Source organism: Arvicanthis niloticus, chromosome 3 (assembly GCF_011762505.2).
Source record: "Arvicanthis niloticus isolate mArvNil1 chromosome 3, mArvNil1.pat.X, whole genome shotgun sequence".
Lineage (NCBI taxonomy): Eukaryota > Metazoa > Chordata > Mammalia > Rodentia > Muridae > Arvicanthis > Arvicanthis niloticus.
The window spans coordinates 92,299,221-92,320,145 of record NC_047660.1 but is presented as its reverse complement, the minus strand read 5'-3'; the positions used below and the strand labels follow the sequence as shown (position 1 = coordinate 92,320,145).

At 42.2% G+C, this 20,925-nt stretch overlaps 1 protein-coding gene across 1 annotated transcript in view; it reads left to right on the top strand.

The window, feature by feature from the left end:
- Window positions 1-17,123, top strand: part of Sh2d4b (SH2 domain containing 4B) — a 73,697-nt gene extending 56,574 nt beyond the window's left edge. Inside the window, exons 7-8 of the mRNA XM_034498871.2 lie at window positions 6,849-7,069; window positions 13,796-17,123. Coding sequence (XP_034354762.1) covers window positions 6,849-7,069; window positions 13,796-13,888 — 314 coding nt within the window. The 3' untranslated portion in view covers window positions 13,889-17,123. The remainder of the gene's footprint in view (window positions 1-6,848; window positions 7,070-13,795) is intronic.
- The last annotated feature ends 3,802 nt before the right edge of the window (window positions 17,124-20,925 follow it).

Sequence of the window (20,925 nt, the reverse complement as noted above, 5' to 3'; positions counted from 1 at the left end):
CATCTCATTAGTGAGGAAACAGACTCTGGAATTGCCTCAGGGAACACAGTGATGGGGAACTGTCCTTGGATGTTCTGAACATCAAGGTGATCATGCCTTTAGGGAGTACTCAGTTGTCCTGGGCTGTGGGCTGCCTTAGTCGTCTGGCTCATTTCTGTTTGGGTCTTGTTGCTTCTTCTGAGATTGGGACATCCTCCCCACCTAATCCCCCCAACCAGGGAACTTCTAAAGAGTGCTGCCTGAGTTTTATACAGCCTGCAAAGGTCTTAGGTAATGAATAAGGAAAACAGGAACTTACTTGTCTTGGAGGATGTTGAGTTACCTGACCAGGCGTGTTAGGAGCTCAGCTCCCTGTGTTAAGGCATCTAAGTAATTTAAAAAAGAAGCCACGTGCAGTTGGTAGAGAAAAGTGGTGGAGATAGGCAAGAAACTGGATAAGTGGGAGTCAGGTCTTGATTTAATAAAAAATATATCACCAAACAATAAAAAATAGCAGGCTCATAATAATACTGGTTATAAAAGCCAGAGACAGAGGGCTTTGGTCAGTGTTAGAACAAAGCATAGTAGATGCTGCACAGTACAGTGCTGGGGGTCCAGGTCTGTACTTTTTCCAGGATAAATACTATGTTAGAAAGAGCCTGGAAAAGAGAAGGTGGGTGTGCAGCCTTCAGGAGGGAGCTGGATTGTACCCAGGGGACCCCAGTCAGTTCTCAGAGAGAACTTTGTTGTAGAATGGAACAAAACTCCCACCCCTCTTCCTGCCTTGTGACTTGGTCTCTTCTGCATGTACAAATTTGATTTCTGTTCTTTTGCCACACTGTTTCCCAGGCAAAGGCATTCACCAGAAGTGCAGTTGACGAAACTGTTCAACCTTGGACTTCAGGTCTCTCAAAACTCTTTGCCACATAAGTCCATCTTAGAGCAAATAAGTAAATAAACAACTAGTTGATTACTCAGGCTACACCTAAGTCCTCGTGGAACTTATGTTCAGTTGCAGGTGACAGAAGAATGCACAGCAACATAGCCCCCCCCCAAAAAAAAAAAAAAAAAAAAAGTCAGCTCACATGACTGAAAAGCTACCTTCCCAACCCCGAGGCAGCTCCAGTCTCAGGCTTTCCCTGACCCGAGGAGCGTGCATGTTTCAGCCACTGGCTCCTTTCTGCTCATTGCTGTTTTCATTTGGAAGCAGCTGCTGTGTAAGGTGTCGTGCCTACTTTCTCCCAAGTTCAAGTGGAGCAGCGGAGAGGGCATGCTTTCACTCCATAGCCCAAGGATTGTTCCTGGTTGTCTGCTTTGTTGGCTCAGATTTGCTTATAGGATCAACCCTAAGTCAATCGCTATGGTCTGGTCAATGAGCTTCCTGATTGGGCTGTCTTAAGACTGTCTAGAGCAGGTGTTGACAGACTCTACCCCTGTTAAAACTGCATAGAGAGAAAGCAAGGGAAGGTCCCACTTCCTACTGTAGAAGACAGTAGGCAAGACTGAGCAGGGGCGAAGGAAGGATAGGAAGAAGGAAGAAGGATCTCTGTCTACAGAGGGAAACAGCCAGTCTCTGCTCTAATAAAGCAGCTGGGTGGGTTATAAGACTGACAGTACACAAGCCATCATGCCATAAATGAATATATCCAGCTGAGGTAAGTCCTACGTAGAACACATAGCCAACTTCAGAAATAATTTTGCTAGGTGGTGTCTCTCACTCTGTCATGTACAAATTGGATGTGTTTGTCTCCAAAGGTCTATATGATAAAGACTGTTCACTGGGTGGTGTGCTTAGAGGGTGGACAAACCTTGGGAGGCTATTGGGAGTGTGACCTTGAATGGGATTATAGGTGAGGTTCCATCACTTCTCTTTGGGTTCCTCCCCAAGAGATGAGCATGTTTCCCCATCCCCATGCCACCCAGCACCTCTACCAGAGACCTACAGTGGGTCTGCCTGACCATAAGCAAACTTGTCTGTTTTTGTGTTGACTGTCTAAGGTGCTTTCAGGAGAGATGCTGACCTGCACAAGTGCTCTTAGTGATTAGAACTTGGCACATCAGCTGTGAACAGGCAGAGAGTCAGGGGCAATAATGCCTCTTGTGCATAAGTATACCTGGAGCAGGGGAGCCTGTCCACTAAAACCCTTGTCTCAGCAGTTAGCCATGGTTCAATTTTCATTTGGAAGTATAAAAAAGTGAGCGTATTTGAACACATTCATCACGATCTCTGTGGCTTTCTATGCTTTGAGAACCCATTGAGAGCGAAGAGCTTAATAACTCCAGCCTTCTTAATGATATTGTCTGCAAAGTGTGGCAATAGGAAAGGAAAGTCACAAAAAAGAATGAGAAATAGCTAAGTGGTAATGGGGGAGTTGTCAGCCGGTGAGGCGAAGCTGCAGCAAAAGCTTTAAGAAATATGTGCGTCAGATAAATTGAGACTCATAAAAGGGAACCGGGGCAGCTGGCCTGCCTGCACGCCTTTCTTTCTCAGAGCGAAGCACTGGCAGAGAAATAAAAAGAGCTCATTTGGTTACTTGGGTGGCTTCAGTTCCCGGTTAATGGTTTCCAAGGATGGAATTGGGGTTGAGAAAGGGACGGAGCTGTGGGTCAGGTTTGAAGCTGTGTTAACTGGCAAATTTATGGGTCTATCAGAGCATGGCAACTTCGGGGACTATGAAGTGCCCTCCTTTTCCTGAGTAAATATTTTGGTAGCGATCATGACGCTCATGGTTTTTGAGAGCTCCCGAGTGGGATTTAGGACAGGAGTTAGGGGGTGTCAAAATGTGTCTACTTAGGGTCTGTACTTAAAATGCAGCAACAGAGGAAACTAGGCGCTGCTGGCCCCCTTCACTGGGCTGTTGACTGCAGATGCCAGATTTTGGACAGTAAGGCCTTACTGGTGGGAAGGTGGAAGTGGTATGGCTTGTTTTCTAACTCAGAACTCATCCCTGCTTCTGGGCAGTAGCCAGTAACCCTGGACATATCCAAGGAAGGGCTTGTCTCCTGATAGTGGGCCTATCATTTTCTGATGATGCCCAATAGAGGGCAGTGTGGTTAACTGGGCTGCTATGAGCTCTGAACACCTGCAGGGAGATTCAGGTGTCCTCCTTCATTCCTATTAAAGGGTCCAGGTAGGCATGGAGGCTGTTTGCTTTGGGGCATTACAATAGCTGTGACATCTGAAGTCTGTAAAGGAGGACACGGACAGCTGGGTTTGTGTCCCACTTATGGTAACAGCATCTCATTTCCCACCATACTCACAGCCTCCATGAGCCTCTTGTGGTGTTTCATTTAAAATGTCCTTCATGTTTTCTATGTCTGTGGATTCTGTATCCATGGATTCACCAACTTAGAATGGAAAAAAAATATATATCATTGAGTTAGATATTATGTACCAGCTAGAAATGACTTAAAATAAACAGTATGGAAGGGTTTGATAGGTTATGTCATCCTCTGTGCCTTGTCATCTGTGTTCACTACACCCACTGAGATGATCCTTAGCTGGTAGAGTAATTGTTTTATTTTTGGCATAGACAGGTCTTATGGGCAGTTCTCTGCTCTGATCAGACCAAATAGCCTGGCCATTTTGGACCCTATGCATTTCAGCATCTCCCATCAATGACTTTTAGCTGAGGCCATTCACTTTCAAGTGTAACTCTGAGGTCATCTTGCCTCTTTACCTGATGGCCCCTTAGGAGGCTGGACCTTTGGGAAAACCCTAACTGCAGAAAGTTGAGGTCATTAACCACTCCTTCCTTCCCTCGACCCCACAACTAACTGTTATCAGAAGAAACAAGGCTTCCCCCATTTATTGAGTTACTCAATAAATGAGTTACTCATTTATAATAAACTGAGTTACTCCCTCAAGTTACTTTTCTGAGGATGACTTTATTGTACCCATCTCCTTGAAAGATTATCTTACTAAATGTAGTTGTTTTGCTCTTAGCACACTGATTATATTAATCTAATTTCCTATGGCTTCACAGCAACTGAGAATTTACCCTGTTTGATCTTTATTAGAAATCTGCCAGCTCTCCCTGGTTGACAAAGGGAATATTAAATATCTTTGTACAACTTTACCATATGATTCTCAACCACTCAGAGTTTGTTTTTTTTTTTTTTTTTTTAGTTTTTTAGTTTTTTTAGGGTTTCTCTGTATAGCCCTGGCTGTCCTGGAACTCACTCTGTAGACCAGGCTCACCTCGAACCCAGAAATCCACCTGCCTCTGCCTCCCAGGTGCTGGGATTAAAGGCGTGCACCACCACTGCCTGGCATCAAGCACTCAGTTTTAAGTACTGCCTCAATCTTCCTTCTCTTCTCTTCTTGCCTCCCTTCTAGGATTAGAATATACAGTTGTTAGAATTTCTGTTCTGTCTTCCATGTCTCTGAAGCTCCTGAGATTCTGTCCACTTCCTTAACATTCCATTTATGTGAGTGACCCATGAATAGACCTTGTTACTCTTTCAACCATGTTTTCCTGTTAACACCTTATGATTTTGCCCCTTGCTGTTTACACACAATCTACCAAGCTATCAAGCCACACTTCTTGTTCCTCTCCAATGTCTTCCTGCAGTCTGCCTTAATCTCCCCTTTATTGTGTTTTCCAGCATCTCTGTTCTTTATGAGGTAACATGATGTAGAACAAGGAACCTTTCACTTGGAGGTCTGAAGACCCAAGTTCAAGTCTGGACTCTACCCTTAACATTTCCATGTCCTTGGGAAATCTTGAACCTCTGTATTCTGTTATAATCTGTTGATATTAAGAAGTTATTGAAGATTAGCGAGATGGGGGTCATAGTGTGCCCAGCTAGTGAGTTTCTCATGGCCTTTAGTACAATCTTCGGCTGTCATGCCTCGAAATGGAATCATTTACAAGCAATTCATAATGAGAGACTAGATACCAATGTCGTGACTTAGAAATGTAGTAGTGATGAAGTTTCTAGGTTAGGAAGCCCCTGACTGATACACAACCTTGTTTTAGAATTCTTTCTGGTTTTATAACAGAATGCTGGAACAAGAAGCAATTTAGGGGATAAAGTATTTATTTGGCTTACAGTTCCAGGTTACAGTACATCAATGTGGGGTAAATCAGGGCGAGGACCTAGAAGTGGCTGGTCACATTACTTCTACAGTCCAGAGCAGAAAAAAAGTAAGAGTGTGCATGCTTAGTGCTCAGTTAGGTTTCTTTACTTTTATATACTCCAGGACCCCAAACCAGGGAGTGGTGCTACCCACTTTCCTAGTGGGTCTTCCCATAATAAAGTTGAAGCATCTGAGACAGTTCTGTACAGATATGCACACAGGCCAGTCTGAGCTAGACTTTACACGGTGTCAAGCTGACAATTAAAGCTATCACAACTAATTTTTCTGTGCTTCTGATATCTCTTTCTGGTCCACCTCTTCAATGTACTTTCTTTAACTGTTCTGTTGCTATGGGGCCTTCCTCTTCCTCCTCTTCCTCCTCTTCCTCCTCTTCCTCCTCTTCTTCCTCCTCCTCTATCTCTTGGACTATCCAGTTACTTTGCCTGGTTGGGGAGAGCTAGCCAGCTTGGTTGCCATTTGTTCTGAGTCCTGGGAGAGGATGTGAACAGTAGCTCCCAAGCATGTTGACTTGTCTTTAGCATTTGACAGTGTGGTGTATTGTCCCCTGCCTCAGGCATAAGGAACATAAAGGGTATATACCTTGTCAAGTAGTCAAGTAGGTGTGCAGTGGGGAATTGGTTACAATTCATTCATCTTCCAAAACAGCAGAAGATGACAAGACTCTTCAAACCCATAGCTATTACTGGATCAAAGCGAACCAACTAACCAATTAACCAAAACCACTTGGAACGTTTTATTGGACTTTAAAACTACAGTAGATCTGAGTTTTAGTCACTGAAATATCAAAGGGCACTGGATACGTTAAGGTTTTGGCAGAAGAAATCCCTTGGTGGAAGGAAGTGTTGAAGAATGAATATACTTCTGGCTCCCTCTCTCCGTCCTACCTCCCTGCTCTTCAGAGTTTGACCTACCAAATACTTGCCTTTTCCCAGTCATGTGGATGAGGGCAGCTTTATGAAAGCATTTCTAGGGGTTGCTGCCAATGCATATGTACTTACAAAGCCAGACCTGACTTCTGTAGTCTGGTGGTACCACCTGACATAGGCCACAGTACCTTAGAAGGTTCTAGTCCTTGTGTGAAATGGAGTTTTATTATTCTACCCACTAAGAAACCTTGTGCTCAGTGTAAATAGACATTCAGAGGAATCTTTGAGCACATACAGGGGCCAGTTGTACCTCAGCACAGCTAGGAAGAAAATTGTAAACATTCTCTAGGCATTGTGATTGTGTATTATTTTAGAGTGAACTTTGTTGCTGACAATTTTGTGTTCCAATGTCACAAGGTTAGATCCTCCTGCCTTAGGGGAAAACACCATTTATGCTTCATCTACTGGACCAGGTCAATGTGGCATGGTCCTCCATCATTCTGGCTAGTCATTAACCCAGGTCTTTAAGGCTCTCTAGTATTTGTAATCAATAGGTGCTATAATTCCAGTTCATTAGTAATTCCTTGCTTACCTAATTAATCCAAATTAGTGTGGTTTAATTTGGAGAAAAAGCATGCTCCATTCTGTTCCTTGTTGAAATGCTGTCCCCAGCCTCATTGCTGGTTGTTCTGGGTCAGTATACTTCTGCAGCAGTAGTCAGAGACCAGCCAACTCTCCAAGACCCCCTTTTTCCTTCCCACACCCCAGAAATCATGGTTGGTCTGTGAATTGAGCCAGAGACAAAGGGGTAGTGGGTGACTTGGCAGTAAGGTGGAAGGAGATACAGAACCTACCAAAGCCTTTTAATTTTTTCTTCTCATTTTCTTCTTTTGCACTAGGGATTATTAGCCGAGAGAATGCAGAAGACCTCCTGGAGAATATGACTGAGGGAGCATTTCTGGTTCGTGTCAGTGAGAAGATCTGGGGTTATACCCTGTCCTACCGCCTGCAGAGAGGCTTTAAACATTTCCTTGTGGATGCCTCTGGGGACTTCTACAGCTTTCTGGGAGTGGATCCTAATCGCCATGCCACTCTAACAGATCTCATTGATTTTCACAAGGTAATCCTCTTTAAAAGGTTAGTTGGGCGTGGAATTGGCAGAAACTTTGGTTGAAGAAAGCCTGGAGCAAGTGCAGCAGGTATAGGCTCTAAGCTAAGGCTGTAGAGTCTCAGAACTATGGCATATTGGATTAGAAGAGACCACTGGCTGTTCAGGGAATCTCTGGGGCCCATGGTCTCTCCTCTGTCTCATGCCTAACTGGCACTGTGTACTTGTAATCCCACTCCCAGGCCTCTCTAAGTATCTGAGGGCTATCTGCTGTTAGCACAAGGAGATGGCAGCTGGCTCTCTGTCCAAGTCCTTCTCTTAGTCTCAGGAATGCCCCTCTGAACCACTCCTATCCAGAGCAGCTTTGAAGCTAGCCACAGTGCAGGAAGCAGTCATGTGGCCATAGCAATTTAGACACAGTAGAGTTCTTGTCTGAACTTGCTTTTATCCTTGTGTGACCTTGGCCATGCCATTTAGTCCTACTGCGCCTCAGCAGTCTCTGCATTTGTTGCCATTACAATAGGGCACCTCATATTGGGAAATTTATAAGGAACAGAAACCCGTTTTTCAGACCTTTGGAGACTGAGGAGTCCAAGGTGGAGGGACCATCACTCAAGGAGGGCTTTCTTCCTACTCCATCTCCTGGCAAAACGTGGAAGAGCAAAGCAGGGTGAGAGAACAAGAGACTGGGAAAATGTAAGAGCACATCTGGGTCTGTGGAGATGGCTCAGTGGGTAAAGTGCTTGCTGTATGAGCATGAGACCTGAGCCTAGATCCCTAACACTCGCATGGAAGCCAGTCATGGCAGCATGCATGTGTACTGCAGTGCTGGGTGTGAGACAGGCAGATCCTGAGGCCTCATTGACCACCCAGTGTAGCCAAAATGGCAAGTGTCAGGTTCAGTGGAAAGGCTCTGTCTCAAAAACTAAGCAGGAGAGTGTCATCTGTCCTCCACACTTGCCTGCAAGCACAGGTAAGCTTGCTTCCGTGTACACATGCACATGAATGCATCTCTCTCCCTTCCCTCCCCTTTCTCTTACACACACACACACACACACACACACACCAAAGTCATTTTATAATAAGAAGCCCATTCTTGAGACAATGATCTGCTTGTAGAAGCAGAGACCTTTGACCTGCTTACCTCTTCTTACCTCCCTTAAAACCATTAAATTGCAATTATGTCTGGAATACATGCTTTTCGGGAACACATTCAAATTATAGCTTTGAGCAGATGAATACACACAGTGCTTATTTGAGATCTTGTGGACTTTAAACAATATCCTATTCATAATTTCACCCTGTGATCCTGTGCCCAGTACTCTGCCCTTTGTCCCACCATTCTTGCAAATGTCTTACATATGTCATAGCGAGAAGCATATTTTGTTTTAATGCAGTCCTTGGCAGTTCTCGTAACTGCACGAAGAGTTGTACCTCAGCAACTAGAAGGGAAGGTCTGAGGGATTCTGGGATAAAGTTATGGGAACTCCAGCTCCAATATCTAATTGATTCCCATAGGTGTACAAGGTGTCACAGAATTGCTTACACTAGGCTTTTGCTGTAATAGGGTCTCTTGGATTATGTATTTCTTTCATTATTTTATCTATCCACAGAAGACCCCAGGCCTTGAGAGATACCTTCTCACCTGGCCTTGTGAATGGAGCACATAGAAAATCACCTGTCTAGCTAGGCATGCTGGGAAACATCTTGTAATCCCAGCACTATGGATACTGAGGCAGGAGACTCACCAGCTCAAGGACAGCTTGGGTGACATGGGTATAGGCAACAACAACAGAACCTCCAATCAACCAAAGTAATAACAGCAGCAGTGACAATAATAACAACACCACTCCCCCCTCAAACCCCCCTCCCCCAAAAAAAACAGAGATAGAGAAAAGGAGAGGAGAGAAGACAGAAGAGAAAATTGTTCTATCACAGATGCCTGGGCTCAGAGTGCTGCTGAGGATCTAGATTAGATCAGGGTGGGTTTCTGCTTGTTTTGGGAAGGGCCTTCTGACAGCCAGAGGAAGGAGGAAGAAGAGGAGGGAAGGAGGGGAGGAAGTGGATTCTGGTAGCATTGTTCTGGGTCAAGCATCCATGCCCTCATAACCATGGTGACCCCTTGTGTTATGGAAGCACATTAACCTTGTTCACAGACCAAGAAACCAAGACCAGGGAGGCCAAGGCACTTGGCCAAGTTCCAATGGCTGGTACCAGCTGTAGTCGGGAGTTAAGCCCCCAGCTGCCTTCCTCTCCAGCATGTTCTTCCTGCTGAGCCCCAGTGCTTGTTTTTCTTGTTCAGAATAAGCTACTTCAGCAGCTTTGGCTCCTTGTCTCCACCAGCGTTTCAGTCGAAAGGTCAGTGCCCAGTTTTTAGGGCAGGTTCTACACAGGAAGGCCACTCCAGACATCTCTGAAGAGCTCTATTCGTTCCAGATTTACAGTTTGGAGATCAACAATCTCACTTCAATCCCTATACAAAGATATCATCTGTGCCCACATGGCAGTCTGGTGGTCAGTTTTGATAAATTAAATTTTAATTATACTATTAATTCATGATTATATTAGTCATGTCAGCTTCACTGATTTCAAGGCCCCAATACATCTTCCACCTTAGCTAGTAGTGTGCCATGTGTTATTTGCTAGGCAGTAATACCAAAACTTATGCTCATAAGAAAATACACAGTTTTGTGTATTTTGCATCCTATGACTCAACAATTTAACCTTCAAGCCATATTTAATTAAAGGCATTTAATTAGAAGGTAGTGTTTAAAGGCGTGGTCCCTGATACCAGAATGTCAAGTTTAAATCCTAACTTCATTATTATGCAGGGCTGTGGGTCACTGCTCAGGCTTTTGTGACTCAGTTTTTCTTTCAGTTGGGTAGATCAGTGACATCCCTGTGAGGTTTCAAGGAGGTATCACTGTATAGAGTGCATTTCAAAATCAGCAGTTGGTGCCATCTGTATTAAGATGTGGTTAAGAGGGGTTGGGAACACATATCAGTTGTTAGTGCACATGCTTAGCACAAAGCCCTGGGTTTGAATCCTAGCACCACATAAACTGGATGTATAAGTGGAGAAGTCTGTAATCTCAGTACTCAAGAAGGGGGAAATGGGCATCAAATGTTCAAGGTATCTTTAACTATATAGTGAGTTTAAGGCCAGCCTGCAATGTGTAAGAACCTGTCTCAAAAATATTCCTGGCAGATCTTTCCACATTGGTATGTGTACCAGGATTCCCTGGTATGGGTGTAGGGTTCAGGTTAGTCACTCATTCTCCTCTTGTGCCCATCTTTCTACCTTCTGTTTCATGATCATGAACAGCATTTCAGAGACTTTTGTACTCCTTCATCACTGTGCATACATATGTAGTGATTTCCAGGATTGATTCCTTGAACTGAAATTGCCAGAAAGAAAAGTATGCACACTTTAATTGCAGAAGACCTACCAAATTGCCTTTCAAAAACATGGAAGAAATTCATGTTCCTGCCAGAATTATTTGAGGCCCGTTCTTTCCTCAGATGGGCAGATGCATAGCTCACTATTGTCTAGCTTGACTTTTTCTTGAGCTTCTGCTGCTAAGGTGTCTTTTTATATACTTAATGGCTACTTCCAGTTAGTCACCTGTAAATTCTCTCTTTTTATTCACGGTCCATTTTCTATTTTTAGGTATCTTTTTCTTGATGTTACAATTTCTGTATCTACCAAATTGCTCTTTAGTTATGTCTATTCTGCTGAAAATATTTTTAATTTAAACAGCCATAGTTTTCAATTGTATGCTCATTTTTTTCTTATAGCCAGCCCACTCTTGTTTCATGGATGACTTACCCTGTTGAGAAAGATAATGTAAATCTCTTAAAGCTTCTTTTTGTTTCCTTTATAAGTTTGGTATTTTCTTAGAAATTTGTTGGATTATTGAGTTTTGAATCTGTTATAGTTGAGGTGGTCCTTAAATACCTCAATAATAAGACAATCTTCCCACGTTGTCTTAGTTAGGGTTTTCACTACTGAGACAGACACCATGACCAAGGCAAGTCTTATAAAGGACAACATTTAATTGGAGCTGGCTTACAGGTTCAGAGGTTCAGTCCATTATCATCAAGATGGGAGCAGGGCAGGTACAGGCAGAGCTGAGAGTTCTACATCTTCATGTAAGGCTGCTAGTGGAAGACTGACTTTCAGCAGCTAGGATGAGGGTTTTAAAGGCCACACCCACAAGGATACACCTACTCCAACAAGGCCACACCTCCAAATAGTGCCACTCCCTGAGAGAAGCATATTCAAACTATGACAAACTTTCAACCTCAAGTTTATTCATGCGTAAACAATTTATGTTTCCCAAATCTGGTATCTTCTGATGTAGGTTTGGGGGCAATAAGGAGTAGCTCTCTGAGGGGTATGGCAATGTCTGTGCTTTCAGTCATCTTAGTTTCATCAGGAACAAGGATAAACATTTGTTTTGAGTTGTGTCCCTAAGGTGTCCCCAGCTTGCACTTCTTCTTAGATGATCTATTTGTTTTTCAACAATATTTTCACATATTGCTTGGTTGTCTTCCTTCTTATTTTCTCATACTATACAGATACATTTCTGTTTTTTATTGGATATTTTATTTATATTTCAGATGTTATCCCCTTACCCAATTCCTCTCCTCTGCCCAGGAACTTTCTATCTCATCCCCCCCTCCTCCTGCTTCTATGAGGATGTGCCCCCACCTATCCCCCACTGCCACCTCCCCACCCTCAAATCCCCCCCTCCACTGGGCATCCAGTCTTCATGGGACCAAGGATCTCTTCTCCTACCTATGCTGACAAGGTCATCCTCCCCTACATTTACAGCTGGAGTCATGGGTCCCTCCCTATGTGCTCCCAGGCTGGTGGTTTAGACCCTGGGAGCTCTGGTTGGTTGGTATTGTTGCTCTCCTCATGGGGTCGCAAACTCTTTCAGCTCCTTCAGTCTTCTCTCTAACTTTTCCATTGGGAACCCCTTGATCAGTTCAATGGCTAGTTGTGAACATCTGCCTCTGAATATGTCAGACTTTGGCAGACCTCTAATGAGACAGCCATATCAGGCTTCTATCAGCATGCTCTTCCTGACATTCAGATCAGCGTCTACCTTTGGTGACTACACATGGGATGGATATCCAGGTGGAATGGTCTCCAGACAGCCCCTCCTTCAGTTTCTGTCCCACACTTTGTTTCCATATTTGCTCCCTTGAATATTTTGCTACTTCTTCTAAGAAGGACTGAAGCAACCACACTTGGTCTTCCTTCTTCATGAGCTTCATGTGGTCTGTGAGTTGAATCTTGGGTATTTCAAGTTTCTGGGCTAATATCCAATTATCAGTGACTGAATACCATGTGTGTTCTTTTGTGATTGGGTTAACTCACTCAGGATGATATTTTCTAGTTCCATCTATTTACTTAAGAATTTCTCGAATTCATTGTTTTTAATAGCTGAGTAATACTCCATTGTGTAGATGTACCACATTTTTTTATCCATTTCTCTGTTGAAGGACATCTGGGTTCTTTCCAGCTTCTGGCTATTATAAATAAGGCTGCTATGAACATAGTGGAGCATATGTTCTTGTTATATGTTGGAGCATCTTCTGGGTATATGCCCAGGAGTGGTATAGCTGGGTCCTCAGGTAAATCTATGTCCAATTTTCTGAGAAACTGAAACCCAGGATAGCAAAAACTATTCTCAACAATAAAAGAACTTCTGGAGGAATCACCATCCCTGACCTCAAGCTGTACTACAGAGCAATAGTGATAAAAACTGCATGGTATTGGTACAAAGACAGGCAGGAATATCAGTGGAATAGAATTGAAGACCCAGAAATGAACCCACACACCTATGGTCACTTGATCTTTGATAAAGGAGCTAAAACTGTCCAGTGGAAAAAGGACAGCATTTTCAACAAATGGTGCTGGTTCAACTGGAGGACAACATGTAGAAGAATGCAAATCAATCCATTCTTATCTCCTTGTACAAAGCTCAAATCCAAGTGAATAAAGGACCTTCACATAAAACCAGATACACTGAAATTAATAGAAGAGAAGGTGGGGAAGAACCTTGAATACTTGGGCACAGGGGAAAAGTTCCTGAACAGAACACCAATGGCTTATGCTCTATGATCAAGAATTGACAAATGGGACCTCATAAAATTGCAAAGTTTCTGTAAGGTAAAGGACACTGTCAATAGGACAAAACAGCATCCAACAGATTGGGAAAAGATCTTTAACAATCCTACATCCCATGGAGGGCTAATATCCAATATATACAAAGAACTCAAGAAATTAGAGACCAGACAACCAAATAACTCTATTAAAAATGGGGTACAGAGCTAAACAAAGAATTCTCAACTGAGGAAACTCAAATGGCCGAGAAGCACCTAAAGAAATGTTCAACATCCTTAGTCATCTGGGAAATGCAAATCAAAACAACCCTGAGATTCCACCTCACACCAGTCAAAATGGCTAAGATCAAAAACTCAGGTTATAGTAGATGCTAGCAAGGATGTGGAGAAAGAGGAACACTCCTCCATTGTTGGTGGGATTGCAAGGTATATTTCTTTTTAAAGGAAGGTTTTCCCTTTTGTTTCTAGAAAGTTGAGTGAGGGGATGTACATGTATAACCTTAGTCTTTGGGTCTCTAACCATTCTCTACCTGACTCCCATGAATGTTTATATCTCTTCTTGATCTGAATTGGATTTCTTTTCTTCTCTTTTCCCTTTAGGAGGAAATCATCACCGTTTCAGGGGGAGAGTTGCTACAGGAACCCTGTGGACAGAGGGATAGCCCACCAGACTATCACCTGCTGTTTGAATGATTTTTTTTTCCTTCTTTTGGACTCCTTTGAGTATCATGATTTTGAACTGAGCTTAAGAATGCCTCAACTCAAGCCTCATGGCATTCTGGAAGAGCCACTGTTCTTCAGATGAATAATTGTATTAGTGAGCCTCCAGAATGTAACCTACAAAATGTGACTGCACTTGTGAGACTGCTCCCATTCCAAAGCTCAAGACAGAATCCCCAAATAATGATGCTCCTGGAAGCCTGTCTGTCATGACTGTACTAAGCTGAACTCCTAGAGTGAATGGGTCATGTTTTAGTAACCCAAAGCAATTCCAGTGCCGAACCTTTCACTTAATATAGGGTCAGCACTCAATAGGCATTTGTTGAGTGAATGCCCTCCTGAAAAACTCCCAACACTGATTGTTTCTAGTGAATTGTTTTCTATACAAGTTCATAAAGTCACAGAGATAACAGAAGCAGGCTTGTGACTAACTAACATGGAAGACACACATGTTGCATCTTTTCTAGAGTTCATGGACTTATTGATATCATCATGGGCATTACCCAAGGTTGCTATGCTTGGCTTTCAGAACAGGAGAGTGATGTTGTGCTGGATTCTTTAACTACTTCGACCTCTCTCTTCTATCTCGTCTAACATGTGGCTCTGGTTTTGCAAATTGAGGTAATGATGTCATGTGAATGTACAGAATATCTGGGACGAATTATAAATCCAAGGATGGTGTTCAGATACTTGGTGAGGGAGGTCTTTGCTGTCTAGAATGTTCTCTGTGTCCTCTCTACTTAAAGGCTTAGCTATGTTTTCATTTTAACTCCTCCATCTTTCTAATCTGAGCATGTTCTTCATATTAATGAAAGTAACCTCCCAATACCTCAGTAACTCTCAAGGATGGAGTCTTGCTGCAAAGAGACACCATGAATACAGCAACTCTTATAAAGTAAAACATTTAATTGGGGCTGGCTTATGGTTTCAGAGAGTCAGTCAGTTGTAATTATGATGGGGAGCATGGCAGCTTACAAGCACACACGGTTCAGGAGAAAGAGATGAGAGTTCTACATGTTGATCTGAAGACAGCTAGGAGAGAGACTGTCTTCTAGGCAGCTAGGAGGAGGATCTCAATGCCTATCTCTACAGTGAGCACTTCCTTTAACAAGGCCACACATAGTCTAACAGGGCCATATCTCCTAATAATGCTTTGCCACACATGGTTCTTTGGGGGCATTTATTTGTTATCTTTTAAACTGTTTTTTCTATATTTTTAAGAATTTCATACATGTATACAATGAAAAATGATAATATACTGTTCCCCTTCCCTATCCTATTCCTGAGATCTGCTCCAGAATACTCTCATGTATTAATAAAAAATAACTCATAGGTACAATTAATGCTGCCGTGTGAGCATGAGTGTGACCTTTCACTGCATCATAGAAATCTTACTAGGGCCCACATCTCCAAAGGAGAGTGACTTTGTCTTCTCCAGAAATTACCAACTACCAATAGCTCTTCAGTAAGGGGTAGGACCAGGAAGCATCTTTTATAGTCAGTTTCTTCTGATAGGGTCTCAACAAGACTTTCATGTAGCATCTGGTATGCTCTTAAGTCTGAAAACACCCTTCCTCCTTTACTTAACCCCCGACTGGTTGTATAAATTAGAGTTCTGTAAAATGACCTGTGTTCTGGACTTGTCTTATTGTTTCCTGTTGTTATTTCTGTATTGGTTGTATTTTATATTTCCTGGCTTGATTGAGATTGAATTTGGGGGCAAGAAAACATTCTTGGTGCATTGTATCACAGGGGTCCTTATGACACATTGGCCTAAATTTTCTAGACTTGTCAGTGGGCTCAGAATGTCTCAGCCTGAGTACTTCACTTGTCCTTCTTCACCCTTCTTGTCTTTTGTTCTTGTTTTTTTGAGATAGGGTCTTATAATGCAGGGTAACCTTAAACTCACTATGTTGAACTTCTGATCTTCCTGTCTCCACTTCCCATGATCCTGGATTATACTTGAGTACCACTAACTATGCTTGGGTCCCTTTTGATCCCCCTCCCCCTTTGAACAAAAAAAAATGGCTATCATATATTTATCTCCTGTTGCTACAGCGAAACCTAGGTCAATGGGATGCTCAGGTTGGTCAATCACTTCTTCCTTCATCCTCCTGGATGAAAGATAGCTCTTGATGTGAACTCTTAGAAGACAGTCATGCACGATGGCATAGCCAGATCCACCAATACCCCTGTGACCACTCATTCTCTGTGTTTTCATCTCTGGAAAGTTCTTCTTGGATGCTATCAGAGCTTAGTAGCTATCTTATTTAGTCTTTACCTTTTGGGAGCTCAAGGTAAGTGCCTTTTATACAAATATGTATTCTGACATTTTGTAACTTGAGTCAGGGTCTATCCATGTAGCTCAGGCTGTCTTAGAAATCATTATGTGGCTCAGGTCTAGTTCTGAATTTATAATCTTGTGTTAGTTTCTTGAGTGCTGGAATGGCAGGTGTGTGTCTTCACAACCGGCTCCAATGTGTTAGATAACAACAGTTTTATGTCTCAGCTCCATAACGTCCCTCTGTCAGTCAGCATCACTGAATGGATAAAATGATGTGATGATGGAGGGATCCTGCTTTCTGAACTCTGTGAACTCTCAAACCATAGCCACCAAACCTTCTGTTCTAATTACATCAATTCTACCAGGGCTCAGAAGACCCACTCTTGGTCTGATTTTGCTCTGTATCAGCCATGTGAATTTGTTCAGGCCACTCAATCTCACTAAACCTCTGTATAACCTGGAATAGGATTTTTTTTTAATGTGCTCATCATTAGCTTCTTCTGGCTGACCAATTAAGTGACTAATAGGGAATCTCTGTCCAAATGAAAGACCTTGCTATCCAAAGCCACACAGTGGCAGCTTCCTGCCAAGCAGTTCTGTGTCAGGAGATTCCACAAGATGATTTCCCACCCACTGGAAGAAAGTTCCAAACAGCAGCTTTGAAAGGAATCCAGGATGGGTTGAAAAACCTGCCATCCTGGACGGTGGTTCCCTAATTAATATGCAAGTGATTACATCTGAGTTTCCCATCCCTCAGCCATTGATTTCGTTTTATTTGGGCCCTGCACTTTCTGTACGTCTCATATATTTTAGGTTTTACCTGGCTTTCAAATAAATTCCTTGTAAGTTGTCCTGCAAATGAAATTACTGTCTGGAAAACTGCAATTTCATCTTGAGAGTTTTATTATGCTAATAAATGTCAGAATTCTCAAATAAAGGAATGGCCTCTCTTTCCCCCCCCCCTCTGAGCCTTACAAATATAATGAAAAACAGTCAGTCAGCTTTAGGACTCAGCAGCAGGAAAATTTACAATCTATAACTAGAGAGAGAAGCTGTGAAAAACAATATGCATCTTAATGGAAGATAAATTTTAGGGAATTAAAGGGCAAATTGGGGTGCAGATTCTTGGAGATTCCTGCATGGCAGGTATTCTTTCGGACCATTTAAGGGTTCATGAGCTAAAAAGAGGGTAGGGAGAAAGTGATTCTTTGGAAGGATATGTGACAGTGACGTCCTGTGGTCTTGGGGACTTTCAGGCCATGGTCACTTAGACCTGTTGCTTTGCACCTGGGATGGTACAGTAGTGAGTGGCAAAAAACCAAACCAAGCCAAAACAAAACAAAAACAAAAACAACAACAAAAAGAAACCAATGTGGCAGAGGCTTATTTAACTCAGGACAGCTAGGAAACAGAGAATGGAGAGTGACCAGAAAACCCAATAATTTCCTCATACCTATCAACTTTCCACTAGGTTCTTTCTCTTAAAGGATTTGCCCTTTTCCAGTGGTACGCTGGCTAGGGACCAAGTCTTTAATATGTAGGCCTCTGGGGTAAATTTCCAAACCACAGTGCGTTGAAAGAATTCTAATGCTACAATTTATGCTTCAAAGAAACCTAAGTAAATGCATAAAATTTTGTAATAGTCTCTCCATCTGAATGTTGGGTTGTAGCTCAGGTCTAGTATTCACAAAGGGGATCATTTTTTTTTCTTGTTCAAGGATTCTAATCAAATGTAAGCAAGCAGTACCTCAACTGTATAGACACTCTACTTAGTTATGGAATTACTTAGGGCACAGGTAACTGTGCTTTGTGTATTTTGCCCTCCAGTCTGTGAGGTCCTGGGGGTCAGGAAATGTCATGTGTGTATGTGTATTTTAGGGTACCTAAAACAATCAGTTATACAGCTATACAGATTTTAAAGACCTACTTTAAGCTTAAGGGACCCCTATGATGTAAGAGTCTAGGTTAGAAATGTTTGCTGCCTTGGGTTAAAAAAAACCCCAAAGTTATTGCTTTATGATTGTAGGACAAACAATAAGCAAGCAAACAGGTGAGATGGGAATCAAAAGTAGCTTTGTTAACAAGCCAAGATGGGGAAACTGAGCACTGAAACAGAAATTATATCTATGGTGCCCTAGCATGTAGTAAGGACTGGGGAGCCCATGCTAACCAGCTCATTCATACTGCTTGCTGATTTCCATGGGACCTCAGACTAGCCAATAGGGACATCACATGACTTTTTAAATAATTGAGGTAAAATGTATTTATATTTACTACTCATATCCCCTGCATGTATACAGAAGGAAGAGCAGGACATTGGGTATCTCTTTCTAGAGCTGTCTGCTCTGTTGCCTTGAATCAAGGCCACTCACTGAACCAGAAGACCACCATTTTGGCTAAGTTGGCTGTTCATTGAGCTCTCAGGATTCACCTGTCTCTAACCTATGGAGCTATAGACATGTGGAGCCATGCCTGAGTTTTTAAGTGAGTGCTATGGATTTAAACTCACTTTATCCTTGTAAGCAGATCCTTCTTCTTGTGAGCAAGTACTTTCTCCCATGTCCACAGTTTTGTCATTTACTCCATTTCAATAGCATTAAGTGCATTCATATTGTGACTATCAATAAATAGTATTCTAGAACTGTATTCACATTGCAAAATGGAAACTCTGAAGGTATTAAACAATGACCTTCCCTCTCACCCTCCCCCAGCCCTTGGCACCCTGCCATTCTGCTTCTTGTCTTTACAAGTTTGTGCCTGTAAGTAGAATCATGCAATGTTTGTATTTTCCCGAGTGTCACATTTTACTTAGCATTTACACCTTTAAGGGTCATTCATGTGGTAGATGAATCAGAATGTTCTTTTTACGTATACAACATCCTGTCCGATGCATACAGCTTATTTTATTTACTGATTTGTCTGTCAATGGTCACGTGGGCTGTTTCCATATTTTGGTTACTGTGGATGACACTAATTTGAACATAGATATGGATTTTTTGACACATTGTGATATTTTTTTTTTCATACCATGTATTTTGAGTGTATTTCTTCCCTTTCCTTGACTTCTCCTAGATCCTTCCTACCTTGGTGACCATGCAACTTCTTATTCTCTCTTCCCTCTCCTTTCTCTCTTTCTCTCTCAAAAACCCCAATAACATATCAATTAATAAATAAACACACACACACAAATCAATAAGACAAAACAAAGAAGCAAACAAAAAACAAACAAAAAACACACAAAAACTCATGGGGTTTGTTCTGGGCATGGAAGCTGCCCTAGAATCTGGTTGATACACACAGTAAAACTTTATAAAAGAAAACTGATTTCCCTTTGCCAATGTGTACCAGTTATGAATATCTTGACTGAGGTGTGTGTGTCTTTTTATCCACTTCTTCTCAGCGCTTGTCTTGATTATTCTAACATCTTGATAGTGTACAGATTCTGGCCACTTTATACTGAGTACATTCTGAGTACATTTTAATTCCAGATCCCCAAGACTGGATTTTTTTCTTCTCAATGGCTTCATGATTCACCTGTTAAGTACCCACTTTTGCTACAGAGTCAGTTGTATGTTTAGATATTTCAAAATATACTTTAATTAGGGTTCTTAAACACTTCAATTTTCCTTCTAGCCCATCGACCAGGGATAGTGGAGAAAGAAGGCTAATAGGGAAAGGGGGTTGTGGACCTGTTTAGAAGTAGTTCTTTGGAGCAATTCCAATCTTCATTGTCAGGATATCAGCAGTCTAGTTCAATAGTAAACACCAAACACAAATCGGTAGTGGTGGCTCAATCCAGCAGAAACTGCAAGGCTCCACTGAATTGGCTGGAACCAGAAGAAGCAGCAAGAATTAGGATATGAACTCGTTGGTGTGTTTCCGTGAACTGAAGACCAGCAAAGAGCAGTGAAGCATTACAAGGCATAGCAATACAAGAGTGTCCTGTTACTGTCTGTGGGCTTATATTTATATTCTTTCTTTCTAAACATCACATGCCTTCTCAAGCATCCACTCCAACATAATATTATATGCACTTTCATGTGTCTGCTTAAGCAAAAACATCCTCTCACAAGACAGCTTCCAGAAAAACATCACATGAGACAACTGAGTTGCCAAAACCCCCAGGAATTTCTACTTCAGTCAGGCAGCTTGACTTTAGCTGTATGTGATCCTGGTAGGATTGAGCTGATGGGACATAGGAATGACATCCCTGAAGCTGTCTATGACAGATACTATGTAAGGCTCTGTGCAATGATTCAAAGCTCCCTATGATTAGCGATGCTGATCACATTAGTTATTTTTCTATTGCCAGGATAAAGAGCCCTGACCAAGGCAACCTACACAATGGAAGGACTTATTTGGGTTATGGCTCTGGAGGGATAAAAGTCCATCACTATTATAGTGGGAAAGCACCAGGCATAGTGGCAGCTGATAGTTCACAAATTGAACCACAAACAGGAAGTAGAGTGAGAGAGACCTGCAAATGGCGCCAGTCTTTAAGCTCTCAAAACCTGTGTCTCCAGTGACATAGTTCTTCAATCAAGGCTGCGCTTTCTAAGCCTCTCCAAACAATGCTAGGAACCTGAATTAAGAGATCAGATGCAGAGGTTATGGGGGGCATCTCAATCAAACTGTCACGCTTACCATTTATCCTATATTTGTTAGCCACTCTTATTAAGTATTTTCTTTTGAGAATCATCTCCTCAGATCACTTGTTCATTCAACA